This window comes from Leptopilina boulardi, unplaced genomic scaffold, assembly GCF_019393585.1.
Source record: "Leptopilina boulardi isolate dan_hultmark-lab unplaced genomic scaffold, ZJU_Lbou_2.1 LbouV2_97, whole genome shotgun sequence".
NCBI lineage: Eukaryota > Metazoa > Arthropoda > Insecta > Hymenoptera > Figitidae > Leptopilina > Leptopilina boulardi.
In genome coordinates, this window is record NW_026138046.1 from 376,730 (window position 1) to 399,454 (window position 22,725).

Below are 22,725 nucleotides of genomic sequence, written 5' to 3' on the forward strand. Positions count from 1 at the left end.
TTTTTCTTTTTTGAGGTTATGTTAATTAAAATTTAATTTTTATTCTGAATTTTTCAATTATTTTTAGTTTTTTTTTTTTTTTTTTTTTTGTAAAATAATTTATAAATAAATATTTGTTAAATAATAACAATAATTTTGTTTAATTAGAAATTTAGAAATTTAAGATTAATTTATAGGTTATGTTAGGTCGTAATTTTATTTATAGGTGATTTTTTCCGAATTTTTCAAATTATATTTTTAGTATAGTTATTTTTTTTCAAAAATAATTTATATTTATTTAGTAAATAATTGTTTTAATTTTTTTTTTTTTTTGAGGTTATGTTACGTAGGAATTTATAATTTTTACGCTTTTTATTCCAAATAAGTTTCAATTGTTTTTAATAATTTTTTTAAAAAAATAATTGATAAATAAATATTTGTTAAATAATTATAATAATTTTTTTTTTTAATTAGAAATTAATTAATTTATAGGTTATGTTAGAACAATTTAAATTTATAAACTAATTTATTTTTTAAAAATTCGTAATAATAATAATTATAATAATGAATAATAATAATAATAATGAATAATAATAATAATAATAATAATAATAATAATAATAAATAATAATAAATAATAATAATAATTAATAATAATAATAATAAATAATAATAATAACAATATAAATTAATAAAAAAAGTACAAAAAAATAAAATAGAATTAAAAAAAAATTAAATAATATATATGATATACTATGTGATATATTAAATTATACATGTTATAACAGTTAAATAATTAAAATTATCATTTAATTCAATTAATGATTTATTTAACAAAAGAAAAATATATAATTAAAATTCTCGCGTGTGTTGCGCATTTATTATCGCAAAAATTAAATACTTCCTGGCTTACTTTCATATATAAATTCATTATTATATATGTATATACTTTGTATATAACTATATACGTGTATATTATAATTTATTCAAGATTATAATCTAAATCATTTATTATTTTATATACTATATATATATATATATACATTGTTGAGAGGAAGAAATTGTAATTTAAATGTATTTCATTTTAAACGATTTTAATTTTTCATTTTATTTAACAATAATTAATTGGTTATGTGAATTTTTAATAATTATTATCAAAAAAAAAAAAAAAAAAAAAAAAAAAAAACATACAATATTCGAAACATTTAAAAAAAATTGTCTTTCAAGATAATATATATAATATATTTTGTGTTATATTGGACTAATTGTCGAGAGACAAGAAAAAAAAATTAGGGTCATTAACGAATTTATTATCATTGATACGAGAGGGAATCTTTATAAAAAAACAAAAAAACAAAATGATAAGCATTGCTATTTAATTTTATTAATTATTTTATTTTTATTATTGTTATTACTATAATTATTACTATTTTTATCTATTATTATTATTATTATTATTATTATTATTATTATTACTATTATTATTATTTTACTTATTTATAAAAATTATTTTGTTTTCACTATTATTATTTTTTTTTGTTATTTATTGGTTTTTTCTTTTTGTTACTGTTTAATATTTTTTTTTTTTTTTTTTATTGCATACTAGAAAATAAAATTTAAATTTTTGGATATTACAATAAAATACTGTAAATATAATATTAAATAAATAAAATAATATAATATAATTTAAATTTTATTTAAATATGTTTTAAATTACTATAAATATTAAAAATAATTATATATATAGTAAATTGAATAAATAGAAAAAAATTTATTTTAATTTTTAAAAATGAAGGGAAATTTATTTTTTTTTTCCCCTGTAAATTATATACAGTGACTATATATATATATATAAATATATTAAATTGAAATGAAACTTGGGTTATTTTGTATGGTGGGAAAATGAAATGCTTCCTGTTGGGACAATGATCTTTGGCGAGAGAGCGCGCAGATGTATTAAAATAATACGAGTCAATGAATGATCATTTAAGCAAATGAAATAATCAGTGCGTCGTCTTCAAGTGACTCACTCTCACTTAAAGAGAGAGAGAGATTTTAATTTCAGAAGAAAGCGATCTAAAAACAATTTTGGTTTGGAACATAAAAAGCTATATATTATAATCATTTTTGGCGATAGAAGGAATTTTTTTCAATTTTTGAGGTTATGTTAAACAGTTAAATATTCTCTTAAAGAAAATAGGAGAGAATCGCTTATGGTATATGCAAAAGAAAAAAAAAACTCCATCGAATTAGAAAGTAGAAGGTTGAATTATAATGATTTAATTTCGCATGCCGAATGATTAAGAAGGCGAGATTTCAATTATTAGATGGAGATTCTCACGTTTTCACAAAGGAATTTGATTTTTCCGTTCCATTTTATGTATGTATATATATATATATATATAAATATAAATATAAGAAATCAATGTTTCGAAATAAAAGGCAAAGATGGAAGCTGGTTTAGAAAACTGGTTAGTTCTTTTTTAAAATGTTCTTTTTATATATGACGTTTGATTGGAATTGATAAGCGAGTGCGCGCCAGTTGCACAATCGAATACAAGAAAGACAGAGAGAGAGAGAGAGAATTATTATCAAACCGTTTACCTCATAATAGACCTTATTTCCAGTTGTCTTTCTCTCTCTTTTGAAAATGATAAAAATCAAATTATTCCAAACGATTTAATTGTCATTCGATACTGCAATAATTTAATCAAAAGACATATATAACGTTCAAATATGCCACGTGAGACTCTCAATCTTCCTAGACCTTCAACGAAAAATACCTTTTCAAGAATCTTTCTATAACCTAGTTTCTAGTTTTTTTTTTTTTTTTTTTTTTTTTATTGGTTATTGCAGTTAGAAAAATTTTTATTGGTAGGTTAATAGAATCATAAACCACGTGTTTCCAGACCCTTAACAATGTTCTTAGTTCCTTAAACATTCTTTAAACTTTCTGTAACATTTCTTCAATGTGGAAAATTAGGCATAATATTTGACGCATATTAAGAATTTAATTTTATGTCTATTTTTCATGTTCGTCACAGAAGAATGCCGAGGGAATTCAAAGGGACCATGGGATGAAAGAGAGAGAAAAAAAAAGATGGCAACGATTTCGTTAGAGGCAGGTGGTGAACCCGTGGCACTAGAAATGTCAACAGGTGTCAATTTAGGGACAATACCAAGGCGGGTAAATCTGGAATTTCCACCGCCACCATCCTATCCACCACCACATAATAATTCTAATCTTGATAATTGTTCATCATCATCATCATCATCAATGATTCCCACCTTGCCAAGTGGTTCAAGACTTCGTCAATTTCAAGATTATTCCTACGCTTATTATGAACCAAGTACAAGTGCAATTAATAATTCCTATCCAATTGAATCAACAAATCCATTTTCCCATAATAATATAATTGATACATCATATCGAAATATATCTAATCCATTTAACACCGACATGACATATCCCGTTAATCAACAACAACAACAACAACAACAGGGAATATATCAACAAAATTTGTATCAATCGAATCAATATGTGACGAGGCAAATGAATCCACAAAAGAGGCATACCTATGTAACACGTTATGGAACTGAGGAAAATATTTATGAGGAAATTTCTGATCTTGGGTGAGTTAATTCAAAAAATATTTTCATTTTCCCTTTATTGTGTAATATAAATTTTAATTTCAGACGACAATGTCCTCGATCGATTCGAGGTTCACGACAATCATTAATTGACGAGGAGGTACGACGCGTACAATATCGTCATCGACGTGTTCTCGGTGAATTAAATCTCAGTGTTGAAGAAATGCTGATGCCAAAGACAATTGAGGGAACTGAGAATATTGTCGAAAATCAAAAGGATACATCAACTGATGAATTACTTGGTAATATGAGTCCAACTGATCAACTACTTTCGCCAATAGCATGTGATTTAGATTCTGGATTTAGTGGAAGTTCTAGTGCAAGTTATCGGTAAGTTATTATTATTATTATTTTTTTTTAAATTCCAGCGGTAAATTAATAAAAGGATTTTTTTTTAGTTCTGGACTTGGTTCATTGAGAAGAGGCAATGTTTTAAATCAAAGAAATAATAATTACGAGGCAAATCAACGGAAAACAAAAGCGGCTATGATATGGAAAAAGGGATGGAAGAAACTTCAGGCCTTGGGAAGTAATTCAGAGAAGCAAAAAAATGGTGAGTTTTATTTTTTTTTGATAAAGAAAAATACGAAACTAATTATATAAAAAGATTATTTCAGTATATAGTAGCTTTGAGATTCTTCTTGTTTGACCGATAAAATACGAGGGTTAAGTATTCAAAGAGCGTTTTGCTTTCGAATGAATATATCGTGCGATAACCTCAACGCAAATGTCCCTGGACCAAGATCATGAGACGTTAGAGATAATAAGAGAGAGAGAGAGAAAGAAATGCAACAAAGAAATGACTGATAGATAATATCATTTTTGATATATATATAACAGAAATTCCCCTAATAGGAAAAATATAGAAAAACTTTCTTTCTATATTCCACGTTTCAATATTTATTACTTAAAATAAATATGAAATGTGGCAACAAAAAAAAATTGTTTGAAAAACTGAAAAGACTTTTTTTGTGGGATATTTTAATGCCCGAGACACTACTAATAATCGTTTTGCATGTTTGGTGTTTGGTTGCATGTTACAGCATGATTAATAATTTTAGTTCATTTTTTTCTATTTACTTGAAAACGTCAAAAATTTGATTAAACATTTTTTTTACGTTCTTGTATTTTGAATTGGTTATTGCAAAAAAAAAACTGCTAGGTAATTTTTTTCACTATTTTTTTATTGCTACAATTGCTTTTGTAAAGACGTTTGCAATAAACAAATTTAAAAAAATGGACTATGCAGTTTATGCAATAACTGAATCAATATTTAGAAAGGATGTATTTTTTTTTAATAAAGTAAGAATTGAATAAAATTTATTTAACGCTTTATTTAAATTGATATTAAAATTTTTTTATTTCAATAAAATTTAGTTGATTTATTTAAATTAATATTCAAATTTAAAAAAAATTTAAATTAAATTTAGATTTAGTTAATGATTTAATTTGATAATTAAAAAAGTTTTAATTGATATTAAAATTCGAATAATTTTATTAGTTAACGTTTTATTTGAATTGCTATTTAAATTTATTAAAGGAATTTTTTTTGAATAAATTCAGTACAATTTTTACTGCATTAAAAGTAAATTATATATATTTTTTAAATTGTAAGTGTAAGAACTTAAGGAATTAAAATTAAACATTTCTAATTATAAATGATCGCTTTTATTATTATTTATTTAATTTAAATTTTTTGCAACTTTTTGACGAATTCTGTAAATTTATTTTTTTTAAATCAAAATTCAAGTCTGTAATTGCAAGAACTAAAATCATATTTTTCTTATATTGCTCACGTCCTTGAATTTTAAAAACGCATTTTGCAAGTAAATTAAATTTCAAAAGTAATAGTAGTTCTTACAATAATCGAATGAATTTTAAAAGCATTTTAATTTTTTTTTTCAAAAAAATTTCAATTTTACTTCTCTTTTTTCTTTTTTAATAAATTTTTCATTATTTGCAATAAACGATAGTATATTTAGAGGTTATATCACTTTTAACTTAAAAATTACGGTAATTTTTAAGGTTATGTCCCGTTAAAATTAGAGTAATTTTTATAAAAGAATATTTGTAGGTTATGTTAAATTGAGATTTCTCGTTAAGAGAAACTTACATTTTTGCGTAAACATATAATTAAAAAAAAAATGGGGGAGTAATTGAGAACGAAAGATTGCGCGGAAGATTGATTGGAAGGATTTTTTTTTCTTCTTCTTTTCTCTGTCTCTTTGGAGTGAAAGATTTTGCAATCGATCAAAAGCCCCGCGATGTATGGTATGAATTTCAATTAGATTGCCTTCGTCTCCTCTCTTTTGAATTGTATTATTATATCCTTGGTTGAGTTGCTTGTTTCCAAGTACCGACAATTAACTCTTATGATGAACGCAAATGATGAATGTATATTCTTTTATATATGTATATACATGTGCAATTTACTCACACAATTTCTTCAAAATGCGCGCTTTATTATTACGTCATTTCAACTTCTATTCTATGCTAACTAACTAGACTAGAAAAAATTCTTTTTTTTTTTTTGCATATTCATTCTCTATTACATAAAAGAGATTAATGCAGTAAATCAATTATGATTTAAACCAAAAGCTTTTACTAAGTTTCCGTTTAATTCATTAAAAACTTTTTTTTTTGTTTTTCCTCTTTAAATTAAATTTGAAATTCGTTTTTAAATTATAATTTATTTTTGTATTTTACTATATTTATTTATATTATATTTTAAATTAATGTCAAAACTTGTGGGTATCATGCGATTGATTAGAAAATCCGATCTTGGGCAGCATTGCAATGCATCATCGTGTCCTTCACACCCCCTCCTCACGGGGTCCATCATAAGTCGGCGGCTTCACTGGAATTTCAATTGAACAAAACTAGATTTATTTTTCTGTTTTACCGTTAAATATCGCTTTAGAATAGACCAAAATTTTAATTGACATAACCTCAAAATACATGGAAAATTATCGTTTATACTTTATAGAATAATGGAAAATTTATTTTAAGCTTCTTTAAAGAAAAATAGAAAAAAAATTGAAATATTATGAAATTAAAGAGCACATTAATTAAGACCTAAATTATAAAAATAAATTGAGTAATTTAAAAATAAAAAACTTGAATTTTTGTTTTTCCATATTACTTTTAAATTCTACAATTTTATTATAAAATCCATTAAATAAATGAAAATAGATGTGGATTTTATAGTAAAATTTAATGTCGTTTGACATTATGGTATTAATTTTGAAGATTAGATTAATAATTTTAAATTCAAAAAATGAAGAACAGATTTTAAATTAATTTTTGATATAATATATATACTTCGACAATTTTTTGAAATATTTAATAATATCGTAAATGATAGCTAAAATTTTGTAGATTTTGTATATTAAATTGTAAAATCTACAAAATTTTAGCTATCATTTACAATATTATTAAATATTTTAAAAATGGTCGAAGTTGAGATTTCACTATTAAAATAATAAAAGTTACTTTATTCGTTTTACCATTTTTCTCCGTTTTTAAGTTAAAATTAATCTAATTTTTAAAATTAATACCATAATATCAAAATTGACGTTAAATTTCTCATAAAATCCACATCTATTTTTCTTCATTTAATAGATTTTTAATAAAATTGTATTACTTATAAGTAATATTGAAAAACCAATCAAAATCGGGGTTGTCCACTTCATGTAAAATGACCCATATAGTATAGGGTAATGAAGAGTAAATTATTTTTATGGTAAAGTAGATTACTGTAGGGTAAATTATGTTAATTTAGAATAAACTACAGTATACCCTATAGGTTAAATAGCAGGCAATGTTAGGGTAAAGTACGGTAAAATAGGGTAAATTTTTGCAATGAAGGGTAAAATACTGTACTTTAAGTTAAATTGTTGTAATATAGGGTAAAATATGGTAATACAGGGTAAATTATGGTAATGAAGGGTAAAATATTGTACTGTAGGAAAATTTACTGTTTAACCATGGTAATACGAAGTAAATTATGGTAATTTAGGATAAAGTACGGTAAAGAAGGATAAATTCTTGTAATTAAGGGTAAAGTACGGTAATAAAGGGTAAATTTTTTGTAATTAGGGGTAAAATATTGTAATGTAGGGTAAAATACGGTAATATACAGGGTAATTCTAGGTAATGTAAGGTAACTGAAAAATCACTAAACAGAATTTTTATTTGTTCGAATTTTTATATGTTAGAATTTTTATATTCTCGAATTTTCATTTAACATATAATAGCAGGTCATTTTAAAGAATTTTTATTGGGTAGAATTTCATTGCATAGAATTTTCATTTTATTCTTTCAAATGAATTTTCATTTTTTCGAATTATTATTTGATTGAATTTCCAGAAAACTAATTTTTCTGCAGAATTTTTATTTAACCGAAAAATCAATTAACAGAATTTCTAATTTTTTTTTAGTTATAACTGTTTTTTGGATTTTTTTTTTTTTTGGTGTCATTTCGTAATAATTTTGCGCTTTTTTCCTAAATTTGTATTTTTTTTTGCATGTTATTCATTGCAAAGAACAAAAAAATAAAAATTTCATAAAAATCCGTTAATTTCTTTAATAGTTATAAGAGTTTTTTTTGAATTTTTTTTTTGGGTCATTCCGTAATAATTTTGCGCTTTTTTTCTAAATTTGTATTTTTTTGCCTCTAATGGATGTTAATTATTGCAAAAAACATAATTACCAAGTTTTATAAGAATTCGGTAATTTCCTTAAAAGTTATAACCTTTTTTCTTTGGGTCATTCCATAATAAATACATTTTTTATCCTAAATTTGTATATTTATCTATACAATAAAAGAATTGACTGTAAAATAAAACTTGAAAGAAATATAAAAATTCTCCATGAATTTTCGGTTTTATAAAAATTATTGTCTATTATCTGAAAATCTTTTATTCTGCAAAAATACCAATTTGAAGAAATAAAAAATTCATCTCAAAAATAACACGCAGAAAATTAAAAGGCATTAAAATATAAGCTATATACAACGCTTAGTATATTTTAATCAAATTTTGCTTATTTTAATTCATTTTGTTATTAAAATAAGCAAAATTGGATTAAAATAATAATTTATTTTAATATCTTATAATTTTCTGTGAAAAAAAAGAAAAAAATTCACAAATGTAATTCCATAAAATGAAAATTCTAACAATTTTTAGAACATAATATAAGTAGGGTCAGCCGGGGTAAATCCGAACGCTAATTATTTCAGCTTAATTAAAATTTTTAAAAATAAGTTCGATATGAGAATTTTTACCTCAGATCCTCTTCAAGAGATTCTAAGTATTATCCCATTTTTCGTTTGTTAATTAGCAACAGCATAAACAAAGATAACGAGTATTGCAAAAAAAGATTGAAAATCAAAGATGACACTCTTTCAGTATTTTGTCTCGTATTTCAAGAAAAAGAAGCTAAAAATTTATTTTATTATTTATAATTGTTTGTTATGAATACTAGAACAAAAACTATTTTTGATTTTTGCCTTCTGTAAAATTTTATTAATAATATCAAACCGTTCGTATATTTACCCCGGAAAATTGGAAAACCGGGGTAAATCCGAACGGTATTTTCAATAATTTTTTTTTTACATCAGAGCCACACAAAATTGTTTTTATTTCATTACACTATTATTTTAACATTATAAAAGTACATAGAAAAAAGTTTTTCTTTCTATACGTATCCTCGTTAGTAATTAATAATAAGCGCAGAAACTTAATCTCTGTTCTCTCGAAGGAGTGTTTCAATTTTTTTGCCAAATGGTTTGTTGAAAAAAGTTTTTCAGGATCTTAATAAAATTTGGTATTCTACGGTTTTTGGGGTCGCTAATTACCAATTTGAAGTCAGTTTTTCAAAATTCAAAATGGCGGACGAGAATTAAAAAATTCATTGGATTCGCTCGAAAATTGTTACTCGGGGGGTTTCAGGGTCGCTGATTACGAATTTTTGATCATTTTTAAAAATAAGTTTTAGGAAAGTCCGCCATTTTGAATTTAAAAAATTTGAATTTTATTTTTGTATTTACATTCAATCACTCCAAAATACTTTCTGTCGCAAATTTTGCAAAAATCCGTTATGATTTGATAAAGTTATTGAAGGTTTTAATTGTGTAATGCATTTTAATTTTTAACCTGTTTGATTTTTGTATTTATATATGATGCATTATTACATAATAGGTTTATTATCGTATTTTTTTTTTTTGAGTTTTTATATAAGTTTAACAATTGCAATACTTTAAATTTATTTTCCCTAAGATTTTTTTGAAATACAGTGCAGCGTTCGTATTTACCCCTGTATTTTAGGAAAGTTGCAAAGTATCGAGGTATAATAATACGAACGCTAAGTTTCCTGCGATTGTAATATATCAAAAATTTTTGCTACCACATAAAATTGTTCTATGGATGTAAAGTTACAACTTCATGCACCAGAATACCGGAAGTAATTTTTTTTTTTTTTAAAGAAAAAACTTATGTTATTGTTGAAACTTACTAAAAGCGTTCGGATTTACCCCGCACTGAGAAAAAAGGTTTGAGCTGACAACCAAATAGTTCATTTAATATATGTGTAACTAAAATTTTTTGGTTGACACAACTAAACTTTAGTTGACATCAACCAAAGTTTGGTTGAGACTACCAAATTCTTTTTCATTTTCTTATTTAGTCGTCTGAAACAAACTTTGGTTGTTGTCAACTAATGTTCAGTTGTGTCAACCAAAAAATTTTAGTTGCACATATATTGAATGAAATATTTGGTTGTCAGCTCAAACTTTTTTTTCTCAGTGCGTTTGACCCTATTCCTTTTCTTTTAATTTGAGCTGGAAAAAAATTCTCAGGTCTACTGGACCCATGGTGCCAATTATGGGTTAAATTTTAATTGAAACGTATTAAATTTTTTTTTTTTGTTTTTCCAAAGTAATTTTCGTAATATTTATAAATAAATTAGTAAACATTTTTTTGTGTATGAATTAAATGTTGGAAAAGCGTGTGAGGTTTAGGGGGAAATTTTCCCAAGTAGGTAAACAAAAATTGAATAAACAATTGAATATTGTGAATTTTGCGATCCGTTGAAGAGGCCTCGTCAGTTTCCTTTCTCGTCCTTTTCTATAGGATCTCTTTTTCTCTCTCTCATAAACTATATTCCCTTTCGCAGTTTCTGCCCCCCCCCCCCCTCTCTCTCTCTCTCTCTCTCTCTCTCTCTCTCTCTCTCTCTCTCTCTCTCTCTCTCTCTCTCTCTAGAGAATACAATGTACAATTCCCTCTCTCCTCTCTTTCTATCGTTATTTCTCTCTCTTTCTATAATTTTTCTCTCTCTTTTACTCTCAAACTATAGGACGATTGCCTTTCGTTGGCGATGACTACCTTCCGCTCGGTCTGATAGCCCGATCCCTAACCGGGCGACGGGCTTCGTTGCTCTTATATACAAACTGCCTCTACCAGCTTGTTTCACGTTGCTTTTCAAATATACCTCTATATATATATTTATTTCTCTCTCTCTCTCTCTCTCTCTCTCTCTCTCTCTCTCTCTCTCTCTCTCTCTCTCTCTCTCTCTCTCTCTCTTTGGTTGTGACGCCATGTTTTTCTCCTCTCCCACTGTACATACAACACACACTCTCTGTCAGTGTGGAGAGACGAGAATTCTTTGTCGCGTTCTTAAAAAAATCTTTTTTCCACTCTTAAAAATTTTACATTATTTATCTATATATATATTTATTTACAACAACACAGTGTTTAAAAATTTGAAAAAAAGATTTTTTTTTTTTTTTTTCAAACTAAAAATGTTCTTGTTCACTATTGGTCAACGACCTGTGACTATTTTCTTTTTTTTTTTTTTTTTTTTTTTTTTAAACCCTCACTCACTCTTTTGGATAAATAACGACAAGTGTTAATTAACATCAAATTGGGGACAAAAAAAAAAGAAGAGGGGTTTGGGGGGGGGGGAAACAAAAATTGTCAAAGTGAATTTTCAATATTTTTTTTTCACACATTCAATGAGTGCGAGTACAGTGTGTGTGTGTGTATATTTTTTGTGAATTAAAAAAAATAGTTTTTATTATTAATTAAAATATAATAAAACGAATAAATATATATAAATAAAAAAAAAGTGCATGGAAATTGGATAAGGTTAAGTCGTCAAACTCGCCCTGGCGAAGAGGACGACTCTCTGTATAGAGAAATCATGGAGGAACTCCAACGAAATGGCATTGTGCTTATTAAATGTGAGTTCTTTTGTTCTTTTTTTTTGTTTTTTATACTTTTTTAAAAAGAAATTTGTCATTAACTTTTTGAAAAGAGATTTTATTTTTTCAATGGAGATAAGATATTTTTTTTTTTTTTTTTTTTTTGAATCAAGCGCAACCGTATTATTATAACCTCGTGGGAGAGATATTTTTCGATAAGGAACGATTTTATTTTATTTATTTTTTTTTTTTTATAATAGTGGATAATTTTTTTTTCCGATTTTTTTTTTTTTTTTAAAGTTTAGAATTACAATATTAGAAGTAATAAATTATTCGTGAATTCGAATGAAAAATTAATAGTAAAAAATTTTAAAAATTAATTTAATTAAAATTAAATTTTTTATAAAAATAAAACAAAATATTAAATAAATAATAATATTAGTATAAACAATAATAATTATAAGGCAACTTTTGAGAAAATATACTTTCACTAGGGATTTTTATTTATTTATTTAATTATTTATTTACTTATTTATTTATTTATTTACACTTAGAAGAGGATAAATTTACCTCAAGGTTATGGAGAATTTTTTTTTTTTTTTTTATGTTTAGACATTAAATTTATTTTATCTCTATTTCGAAATTAAATATTTAGTAGAAAAATATTTAAAAATTTTTAATAGTTATATAAAAATAGAAATAGAAGACATTGAATTTGTTTATTAAAATAAAAAAGAAAGTTAAAAACTAAATAAATATTTTAAGAAATGAGGAGAAAAATAATTATTAGCAATAACAATTTTATTGTTAGGAATATATATATATAAAAAAAAAATAATGAATATATATAATTGAAGAAAAAATTTACTTAAATTTCCAAAATTTACAATATTTTAAAATTATATCTATTTAATCGAATTAAAATTAATAATAGAAATGAATAATAATATTTTTCCAAAGTATATATATATGTTATAACAAAACAAATTTTTCATATAGAGAAAACAAATATGTTTTGGATTTTTGTTTTTAAAACACGTGGAAATTTTATTGAATTTATAGAAATTTAATATCTTTTAATACATCTATTATTATTAGGACTATATAGGCATTACCCTAAATTAATTTACAGTACTGAATTTTACATTAAATTACCATAATATATCCCTTATGAGAGTTTTTTTTTTTAAACCTAAATTGACCAACAGTACGATATTTACCCTGAATTACCATACTTTACCCTAAATTACCATATTTTACCCTAAGTTACCATACTTTACCTTTTATTACCGTACCTTACCCTGAATAACCATATTTTACCCTTTATTACCGTACTATGCCAAAACATACAAAATTATACCTAACCCAAATTAAAATATTCTACCGTTTACTGACCGTACTTTACCCTAAATTACCATGTTTTACCCCAAACTACAGTGCTTTACCCTTTATTACAGTATTTTAACCTAAATTACAACAATTTATCCTTTATTACCGTATTTTACCCTTCATTACCGTACTTTATCCTAAATTACCATGATTTACCTCAAATAACCATACTTTACTCTTTATTACCGTACTTTACTATAAATTACCATGTTTTACCCCCAAAATAACCATACTTTACTCTTTATTACCGTACTTTACTCTAAATTACCATGTTTTACCCTAAATTACAATACTTTATCCTTTATTACAGTATTTTAACCTAAATTACAACAATTTACCCTTCTTTACCGTATTTTACCCTAAATTACAACAATTTATCCTTCATTTCCATATTTTACCCTAAATTACCATGATTTACCTCAAATTACCATGCTTTACGCTTTATTACCGTACTTTACTCTAAATTACCATGTTTTACCCTAAATTATAATACTTTATCCTTTATTACAATATTTTAACCTAAATTACAACAATTTACCCTTCTTTGCCGTATTTTACCCTAAATTACAATTTACCCTTTATTACCCTGCTTTACCCAAAATTACCATGATTTACTCCAAATTACCATACTTTACGTTTTATTACCGTACTTTACTCTAGATTGACATGTTTTGCCCCAAATTACCATACCTTACGCTATATTACCGTACTTTCCCCCAAATTATCATGTTTTACCCTAAATTGTAATACTTTATCCTTTATTACAGTGTATTTTAACCTAAATTACAACAATTTACCCTTCTTTAACGCATTTAACCCTAAATTACAATTTACCCTTTATTACCCTACTTTACCAAAAATTACCTTGATTTACTCCAAATTACCATACTTTACGTTTTATTACCGTACTTTACCCAAAAATTACCATTATTTGCCCCAAATTACCATAACTTACGCTATATTACCGTATTTTACCCTATAATTACCATTATTTACCCTACATTGCAATATTTTATCCTTTATTACAGTATTTTAACTTAAATTACAACAATTTACCCTTCTTTACCGCATTTTACCCTAATTTACAATTTAACCTTTATTACCCTACATTACCCAAAATTACCTTGATTTACTCCAAATTACCATACTTTACGTTTTATTACCGTACTTTACCCTAAAATTACCATTATTTGCCCCAAATTACCTTACCTTACGCTATATTACCATACTTTACCCAAAATTACCATTATTTACCCCAAAATTACCATACTTTACGTCTTATTACCGTACTTTATCATTTTTTACAGTATTTTAACGTAAATTAACAACAATTTAACCTTCCTTACCGCACTTTATTCTAAATTACAACAATTTACACTTCATTACCGTAGTTTAACTTTAATTACCACAATTGACCCAAAACAAAAATTTATTTTTTTTACTATAATTGCTGATCAAAAAACAATAATTATTATCTCAATACATCTGGTTTCATAGAAATACGTGACTCGCTTTTTGATTGTCTCTGAATGGTTGTAGAACTGAATGGAAAACTACCAAATCATTCACATTAACGTATTAATATTTTTTTTTGTCCTCTCATCTATTTTTCACTTTCAATAGAAATTTTTAAATTAAAAATTAAAAAAAAAAAAAAGATTTCGCTTAATTTATTTTCAATAATTTTTATTTATATATATTTTTTTAATATTATTTAAAATAAATTAAATCGGAACAAATTATTTTGATGATTAATAAATTTATTATTATTATTATTATTATTATTAATATTATTATTTTATAAATAACATTGTTATTAATTAATTATTTGATAATTTATTTATTAAATTATAATAATTAATTTATTCATTTTTAAAAATTATTAATTTGTAGTATTAATTTGTAAAATTTAAAAAATTAATAATTTCATAAAATTTTTTTTTTTCCGTGTGGAAAATTTTATTCTAAACGATGGGAATGAATAAAAAAAAAAAAAATATTTTGTCAACTAAATTTTTTTTTTTTTTGACATTGAATAGAGAAGAAGTAAGAAAAAAATAAAATAAAATTTGATCCGGTTAAATGAGATCGAATGTTCGACGAGCGAATAATTTCGGTTCGCTGAACGAACATCCGGTCCGGGTAAAATGTAGAATGATCAAATGCCTATTGAAGCGGATGTTCCATCTGCACTTTAAAACCGAATACTCGAGACTCTTTGTTTACTTTTCTTTTCTGTGATCGTCATCCCAACTCTCAATTTTCATTTTAATTCAAAAGTTAAAACACCTTTCATGTTGAGAGAGAGAGAGAGAGAGAGAGAGAGGAAAAAATTTTTTTTCTTAATTGATTTTAAGGATTTTAATTTTTTTTTTTTTAATAACATTTTTTACGAAAGTCACTTTTTATTTTTATGCACTATAATAGGGGATGGAAATATTAATTTTCGTTCATTGTCATTTTATTTTCTATAAAGAGAGAGAGAGAGGGAGAAAATTAATTAAAAAAATTTTTTTTTTGAATTAAATTAATTTGGCGTTTGAATTTCCCGCCGCGTATCTAATATTTTAAATTCAAATTGGCGCGAAATTCAAAATTTAGTTAAATACATTTTTTTCCATATTCTTCTATATAATTATGATTTTTTCGATGTTTTTTCATTGTTTTTTATTCGAATTATTAATTCTAATTACATCTTAAAGAGAAAAAAATATTTTCTTCTTAATTTTTTTTTGTTGAATAAAATAATTTCAGATTTGAATTTCCCGCCGCGTATTAATTTTTTTTAAATTTGGCGCGAAATTGAAAAAATTAAATTAATACGAATTTCTTTATTTTTTCCGAATTTTTATAAACACAATTATATTTCTTTTTTATAGTTTTTTTTTGTTTTTTAAAGTAAAATTTACTTTTTTTTTTAATTAATTTTTTCCAAATAAAAAATTCCTTTTTTAGTTCTAGAAACAAATAATTTTTTTTTTTCTAAATCGTAGTTAAATATACATATTAATTTTCCTTTAATGTTATTTTATTTTCTCAAGAGAGAAAATTATTCTTTTTTTTATTATAATTTTTTTTTTTTTTTTTTAAATAACATATAATTTAAAATTTGAATTTCCCGCTACGTTTAGCTTAAATTTAGCGCGAAATTTAAAATTTATTATAAGAATTTCTTTATTTTCTTCTATATTTTTATTTACAAAAACTAGGGCTTTTTTATTTTTACATTTTTTTTTTGGTTTTTAAAAATAAAATTAATCGTTTTTTTTAGAAACGTAAATTTTTTTCCAAATATGAAAATTCTTTTTATTATTATAGGAAAAAAATAAGAATAACTTCTTTTTTATTCAAAATAATTGAGAAGATTTTTGTTTTTTTTTTTTAATATAAAAAAAATGCAATTTGTCAAATTGTAATTGTTGATAGGAAGAAAAAAAAAGAGGAACGCGTTTTGATTCAATGATTCAGCTAATGACTGTGGGTTCAATTAATGATAGTTTGGAAATTATCTGATCGATTTTATCGAAAGAATCAAATGAAAGCGGATCATTTAACAATTTTCGAATTAAAGTTAATTATGGTGTAATTTATTTATTTTGGCAGTAACAATAAATTTTTTTTTTTTTTTTTTTTTTTTTTTTTTTTTTTTTTTTTTAACGGCAATAAATTATTTATTTATATAAAAGCAGGACAATAATAAAAAATAATAATAATAGTAATCATAACAAAAGAAAAATAATAAAATAATTATAATAATAATAAAAAAAATTTTTTAAAAATACTTTTTCGAAAAAACTTTGGCAAATTTTTTTTTTTTTAAAGATTTTCTCTTAAAAAAAAAAACACAAAAAAAATAATTAGGTAAATTGTCCAAATGACCTAAAAAATAAAAAAAAATTTTTTTTTTTAAATTTCTCAAGAAAAAAATTGAAGCAAAAATAAATTAATTTTTTTTTTCCTTTAAATATATATATATATATATATATATATATATATATATATGTTTTTTTTATTTCTTCTCAACATAAAATATACTACTCAATTCAAAGTTTATTGCGATTCAATGATGGTTTCAAGTTTGTGATGATTCAGTGGATATTCTGAGATAATTCTTTACTATATAATGATGACGCTTTTTCTCTTACAAATTTTTTTTTCTCGGAAATGAGATAAAATTCCTTTTTTTTTTTTTGAAAAAAAATAGTTTATCGCATTTTAATTTTATTAATTTTTCAAAATTTTAATTTTTTTAATTATAAATTTTTTTTTTAATTTTGAAAAAAAAACACTTCAAATTATTAGTGTTGTATAAAAACATGCAAAAAAAAATTAAAAGATTAAAATTATCATAAATTACTATAATAAAGTAGGAAAGTAAATAAAAATAATTTTAATTATTTATTATTATTATTATTATTATTATTATTATTATTATTACTATTACTAGTAATTCTATATTATCTATTTATTATAGGAAAATGAGTTTATGAAAAAAAAAAAAAAAAAAATTTGTTAATTTAAGAACACATTTTCATTGGACCAACGCACGTGCTATTGAAAGTCACACGCAAATTCCATTGAAGTCCTCTGTCGACAGTGTTTCTCATTTAGAAGAACAAAATTTAGAATATTTTTTAAAAAATTAAATTTTTTCTTTATTTTTATTTTATAGGAAAAAAACACAATTTTTATATTAAAATTTCTTTTTTGAAATCGTACCCATTCCCCTATAAAACCTGAAATTTTTTTTTTTTACAAATATAAAAAAATTAATAAATAATAATAATAATAAATAAACAAAATTTTTTTAGGCTAAATAATAATTATATTTTAACAAATATAAATTCTAGAGGTTTACTCATGCGCGTTTAAAAATTGAAATTTTAATCATCATAAAAAAAAAAATATGAAACTTGTGTCAAAAAAAATAGTCATGCGAAAGTGGAAAAATAAAACTAATTTTTATTTTTTCTATTTTATCTCTAAATCGATCGTGTGACTAATTAAATGATCTGTTGAGAATCACTGGTGTGTGTGTATTGTATGAACGCGAGAGAAGAGAGAGAGAGAGAGAGAGAGAGAGAGAGAGAGAGAAAATGAAGTTAATTTTGATTGAGAATTTGTCTATGTTTAAGGCTACGAGTTTTGCTCTCTGCTGGAGTGACAATTTTGCGACGGTCGCACAGCCTCATATATATATGGGGCATTTCATTTGAAAACGATCAGTCATGACTTAGATTTTTTTAATATTTTGTTTTTTTGTATTGTTTGGGGGCTTAAATAAGTGTGAAAAATTTTAATTAAAAATCTTAAGTTTTTTTTTAAGTTATTTACATTAACAAATTTAAGATACTTTTTTTCCTTTTCGCTATAACTTTTTCATTTTTCTTTGTACAGAAAAGTGTTTTAAATGTTTTTTCTTCAAAAATTATTGAATTTTAAGAAAATGATTTTTATTTTTAATATTTTATAATTTTTATATTATTTATTTAAAAAAAAATTTTTTTTATTAATGTTTAAACCTGTTATCGGGCTAATTTCGATCTAAAAAAAATCATGAAAATTCTTCAATATTATACAAATCACATATTAAAATTTGGTGAATGCATTATGTTTTGTTCTCGAGAAAAAATTTTTTGAAATTTACCGTGCATGGCTCTAGCAGTCGCATCGGTCAACGCTTGAGTTAGATCCCATGCTGCGCGCCGATAGAGCCATGCACGGTAAATTTCAAAAAAAATTTTCTCGAGAACCAAACATAATGCATTCACCAAATTTTAATATGTAATTTGTATAATGTTGAAGAATATTCATGATTTTTTTCAGATCGAAATTAGCCCGATAACAGGTTTAAACATTAATAAAAAAAAATTTTTATTATATAAATAATATAAAAATTATAAAATATTAAAAATAAAAATCATTTTCTTAAAATTCAACAATTTTTGAAGAAAAAACATTTAAAACACTTTTCTGTACAAAGAAAAATGAAAAAGTTATAGCGAAAAGGAAAAAAAGTATCTTAAATTTGTTAATGTAAATAACTTGAAAAAAACTTAAGATTTTTAATTAAAATTTTTCACACTTATTTAAGTCCCCAAACAATACAAAAAACCGAAATATTAAAAAAATCTAAGTCATGACTGATCGTTTTCAAATGAAATGCCTCATATATGTGTGTTGAAATTATTCAACTGTCTATTGTCAGGGTTCTCTCATTACGCACGATTTCAGTGTGTGTATGTGTGTGTGTGTGAGTGTTAGTTTAAATATATATATATATGTTCACTAAGATAATAAAACACAATTCTCAATGGCACATTCACAAATGTATATTACATATAGGGGCATTCCACCTGAAATTTTTATTTTAAAAAAAAAATCTAAAAATTATTTTATTAAAAAATAAACTTTTTTTAAATTTTCTATATAGAAAAAAAGTAATTTACCCTTATTTACCGCAATTCACCCTGAATTATCATAATTTATCCTTATTAACTTATTTTACCCACTATTACCTCAATTCACCCTGAATTACATTAATTTACACTATTTTATGCTACTTTATTGTACTTTATCCTCTATTACTGCAATTTACCCTGAATTACAAGAATTTATTTTATTTTAACTTATTTCACCCTACTTTAGGGTAGTTTACCCTTAATTATCGTATTTTACTCCACAGTAATTACCTTTACCGTGAATTACAATAATTTACCCTACTTTACCGTATTTTACCCTATATTAGCGTAATTTATCCCACAGTAATATACTTTACCCTAATTTACCCTCTATTACCATCATTTACCATGAATTACATTGATTTACACTGTTTTACCCTACTTTACCCTTCCCTGCCGTAATTTACCATAAATTACCCTGCAGTAATGTACTTTACCTTGAATTACCATAAATTACCCTACAATGATGTACTTTACTTTGAATTACCATAATTTACCCTACCCTACCGTACTTTACCATAAATTACCCTAAGTTACCCTACAATAATGTACATTACCCTGAATTACCATAATTTACCCTACCCTACCGTACTTTACCATAAATAACCCTAAGATACCCTACAATAATGTACATTACCTTGAATTACCATAATTTACCCTACTTTACCGTATTTTACCCTATATTAGCGTAATTTATCCCACAGTAATATACTTTACCCTAATTTACCCTCTATTACCATCATTTACCATGAATTACATTGATTTACACTGTTTTACCCTACTTTACCCTTCCCTACCGTAATTTACCATAAATTACCCTACAGTAATGTACTTTACCTTGAATTACCATAAATTACCCTACAATAATGTACTTTACTTTGAATTACCATAATTTACCCTACCCTACCGTACTTTACCATAAATTACCCTAAGTTACCCTACAATAATGTACATTACCTTGAATTACCATAATTTACCCTACCCTACCGTACTTTAACATAAATAACCCTAAGTTACCCTACAATAATGTACATTACCTTGAATTACCATAATTTACCCTTATTAACTTTCTTTACCCATCGATTACCGCAATTCACCCTGAATTACATTAATTTGAACTATTTTACCGTATTTTACACTTTTTTTTACCGTACTTTACCCTACTCTACCGTTCTTTACCATAAATTACCCTAAGTTAACCTACAGTAATGTACTTTACCTTAATTTACCCTCTATTACCGTCATTTACCATGAATTACATTGATTTACACTGTTTTACCCTTCTTTACCATCTCCTACCGTACTTTACCATAAATTACCCTAAGTTACCCTACAATAATGTACATTACCTTGAATTACCATAATTTACCCTACCCTACCGTACTTTACCATAAATAACCCTAAGTTACCCTACAATAATTTATTTTACCTTGAATTACCATAATTTACCCTTATTAACTTTCTTTACCCATCGATTATCGCAATTTACCCTGAATTACATTAATTTAAACTATTTTACCGTGGTTTACCCTTTTTTAGCGTACTTTACCCTACTCTACCGTTCTTTACCATAAATTACCCTAAGTTAACCTACAGTAATGTACTTTATCCTGAATTACCATAATTTACCTTTAGTAACGTACTTTACCGTCTATTACCATAATTTACACTGAATTACAATAATTTAGCATATTTTATCTTACTTTACCGTTGTTTACCCTAAATTACCGTAATTTACAGCACAGTAATGTACTTAACCCTAACTTACGAGGTTCATGAATTTTACATAAAAATTATTAATTAAAATTTTTATTTGCAAATATTTTATTAGAAAGAATTTTTTTTAGATAAATTTTTAAATTAATATTATTGTTTATTTTCTATTTTGTTTGTTTGTTTGTTTGTTTGTTTTTTTTGTTAAAGTTAAAATTTGAGGGTTCACATACGTTAAATAAAAATTGGAGACAATTTATATTCAATAGAGATTAGATTTTTAAAGTTGATACTTCTTTTTGTAAAAAGGTGCACACACACAAATACACAGACAACAACAAAAGAACTGTTGTAAATTTGGGGACAAATAAAAACGGGTTTTCAAAAAAAAAAATTTTGACAAAGGCATTTTAAAATGAGAGAGACTTTTAATCTGACAGCTGTGAAATTTGGAGCAGTCAAAATAATAAAGTTGTTGTGTATTGATATTTTTTTTTTTTTTTTTGAAAGAATCCTAAATCTGACTTATTGCCTTTTTAAAATTTCTAAAAGTAGACAAATTTACCGTTTTTATGGTATTTATGTTTCTTTAAATATATTATATATATATATATATATTTTTTATAAAGTTAGGAATTTAATACTTAAATTAAAAATTCAAAAATTTTAAAGTGTTAATTAATAAATTAAATTCAGTGTTAAAAACGTAACAAAAAATTTGACGACTTTCTATAATAATATTAATTATAATATTAAAAAAAAAAACAGTCTCTAAAATATTCAAATATCGATGATTTAGTCAATTTTTTTTTTTGAAGATTTTTTTTATTTTTGTACGAGAAAAATTTTAAATTTTAGTTCTGTTTAAAAAATTTTTTAATTGGTTAATTTTTTTTTTTGTCAATAATTACAAATACATTATTAGATTTTACAAAAATTGAAAATGTCAGATTCAATATGGCGAAAATATTTTTCCAAATTAATCAAAATCGTATTAGATCCACCATTTTGTATTTTTTAAATCTGATGTCAAATTCGTGTTGAGTGACCTTGAAAAAACCACTGAATAACAAAATACAGAAAAATTAGGTGAATTTGAAAAAATTTCATTATGCCATTTTGAATCCGCGATTTTGAATATTGAAAATCTAATATCGGATTTGAATTCAGCGACCTTAAAAACCCCCGAGTGACAAATTCCCGATGAATTGAAAAAGTTTTTCTAAATTCGTGTACAATATTGAATGAATTTGGCAAATTTTTTTTTAAACATTTTTCTCATATTGAGTCTATTTTGAATTTAGAAAATCTAATATTGAATTCGTGTTCAGC

General features: G+C 24.2%; 1 protein-coding gene across 4 annotated transcripts in view; it reads left to right on the top strand.

Annotated features, from left to right (window-relative positions):
• LOC127290958 (rho guanine nucleotide exchange factor 10-like protein) overlaps positions 1-22,725 on the top strand; it is a 49,440-nt gene that overhangs the window by 1,611 nt on the left and 25,104 nt on the right. For 2 of the 4 annotated variants that reach the window (XM_051319820.1, XM_051319822.1), the window contains exons 3-5: positions 3,024-3,612; positions 3,676-3,960; positions 4,029-4,183. In XM_051319820.1, coding sequence (XP_051175777.1) covers positions 3,080-3,612; positions 3,676-3,960; positions 4,029-4,183 — 973 coding nt within the window. In that variant the 5' untranslated portion in view covers positions 3,024-3,079. Of the gene's footprint in view, positions 1-3,023; positions 3,613-3,675; positions 3,961-4,028; positions 4,184-11,595; positions 11,870-22,725 lie in introns of those variants that run through there. The other 2 variants (XM_051319821.1, XM_051319823.1) reach the window with 2 other exon arrangements.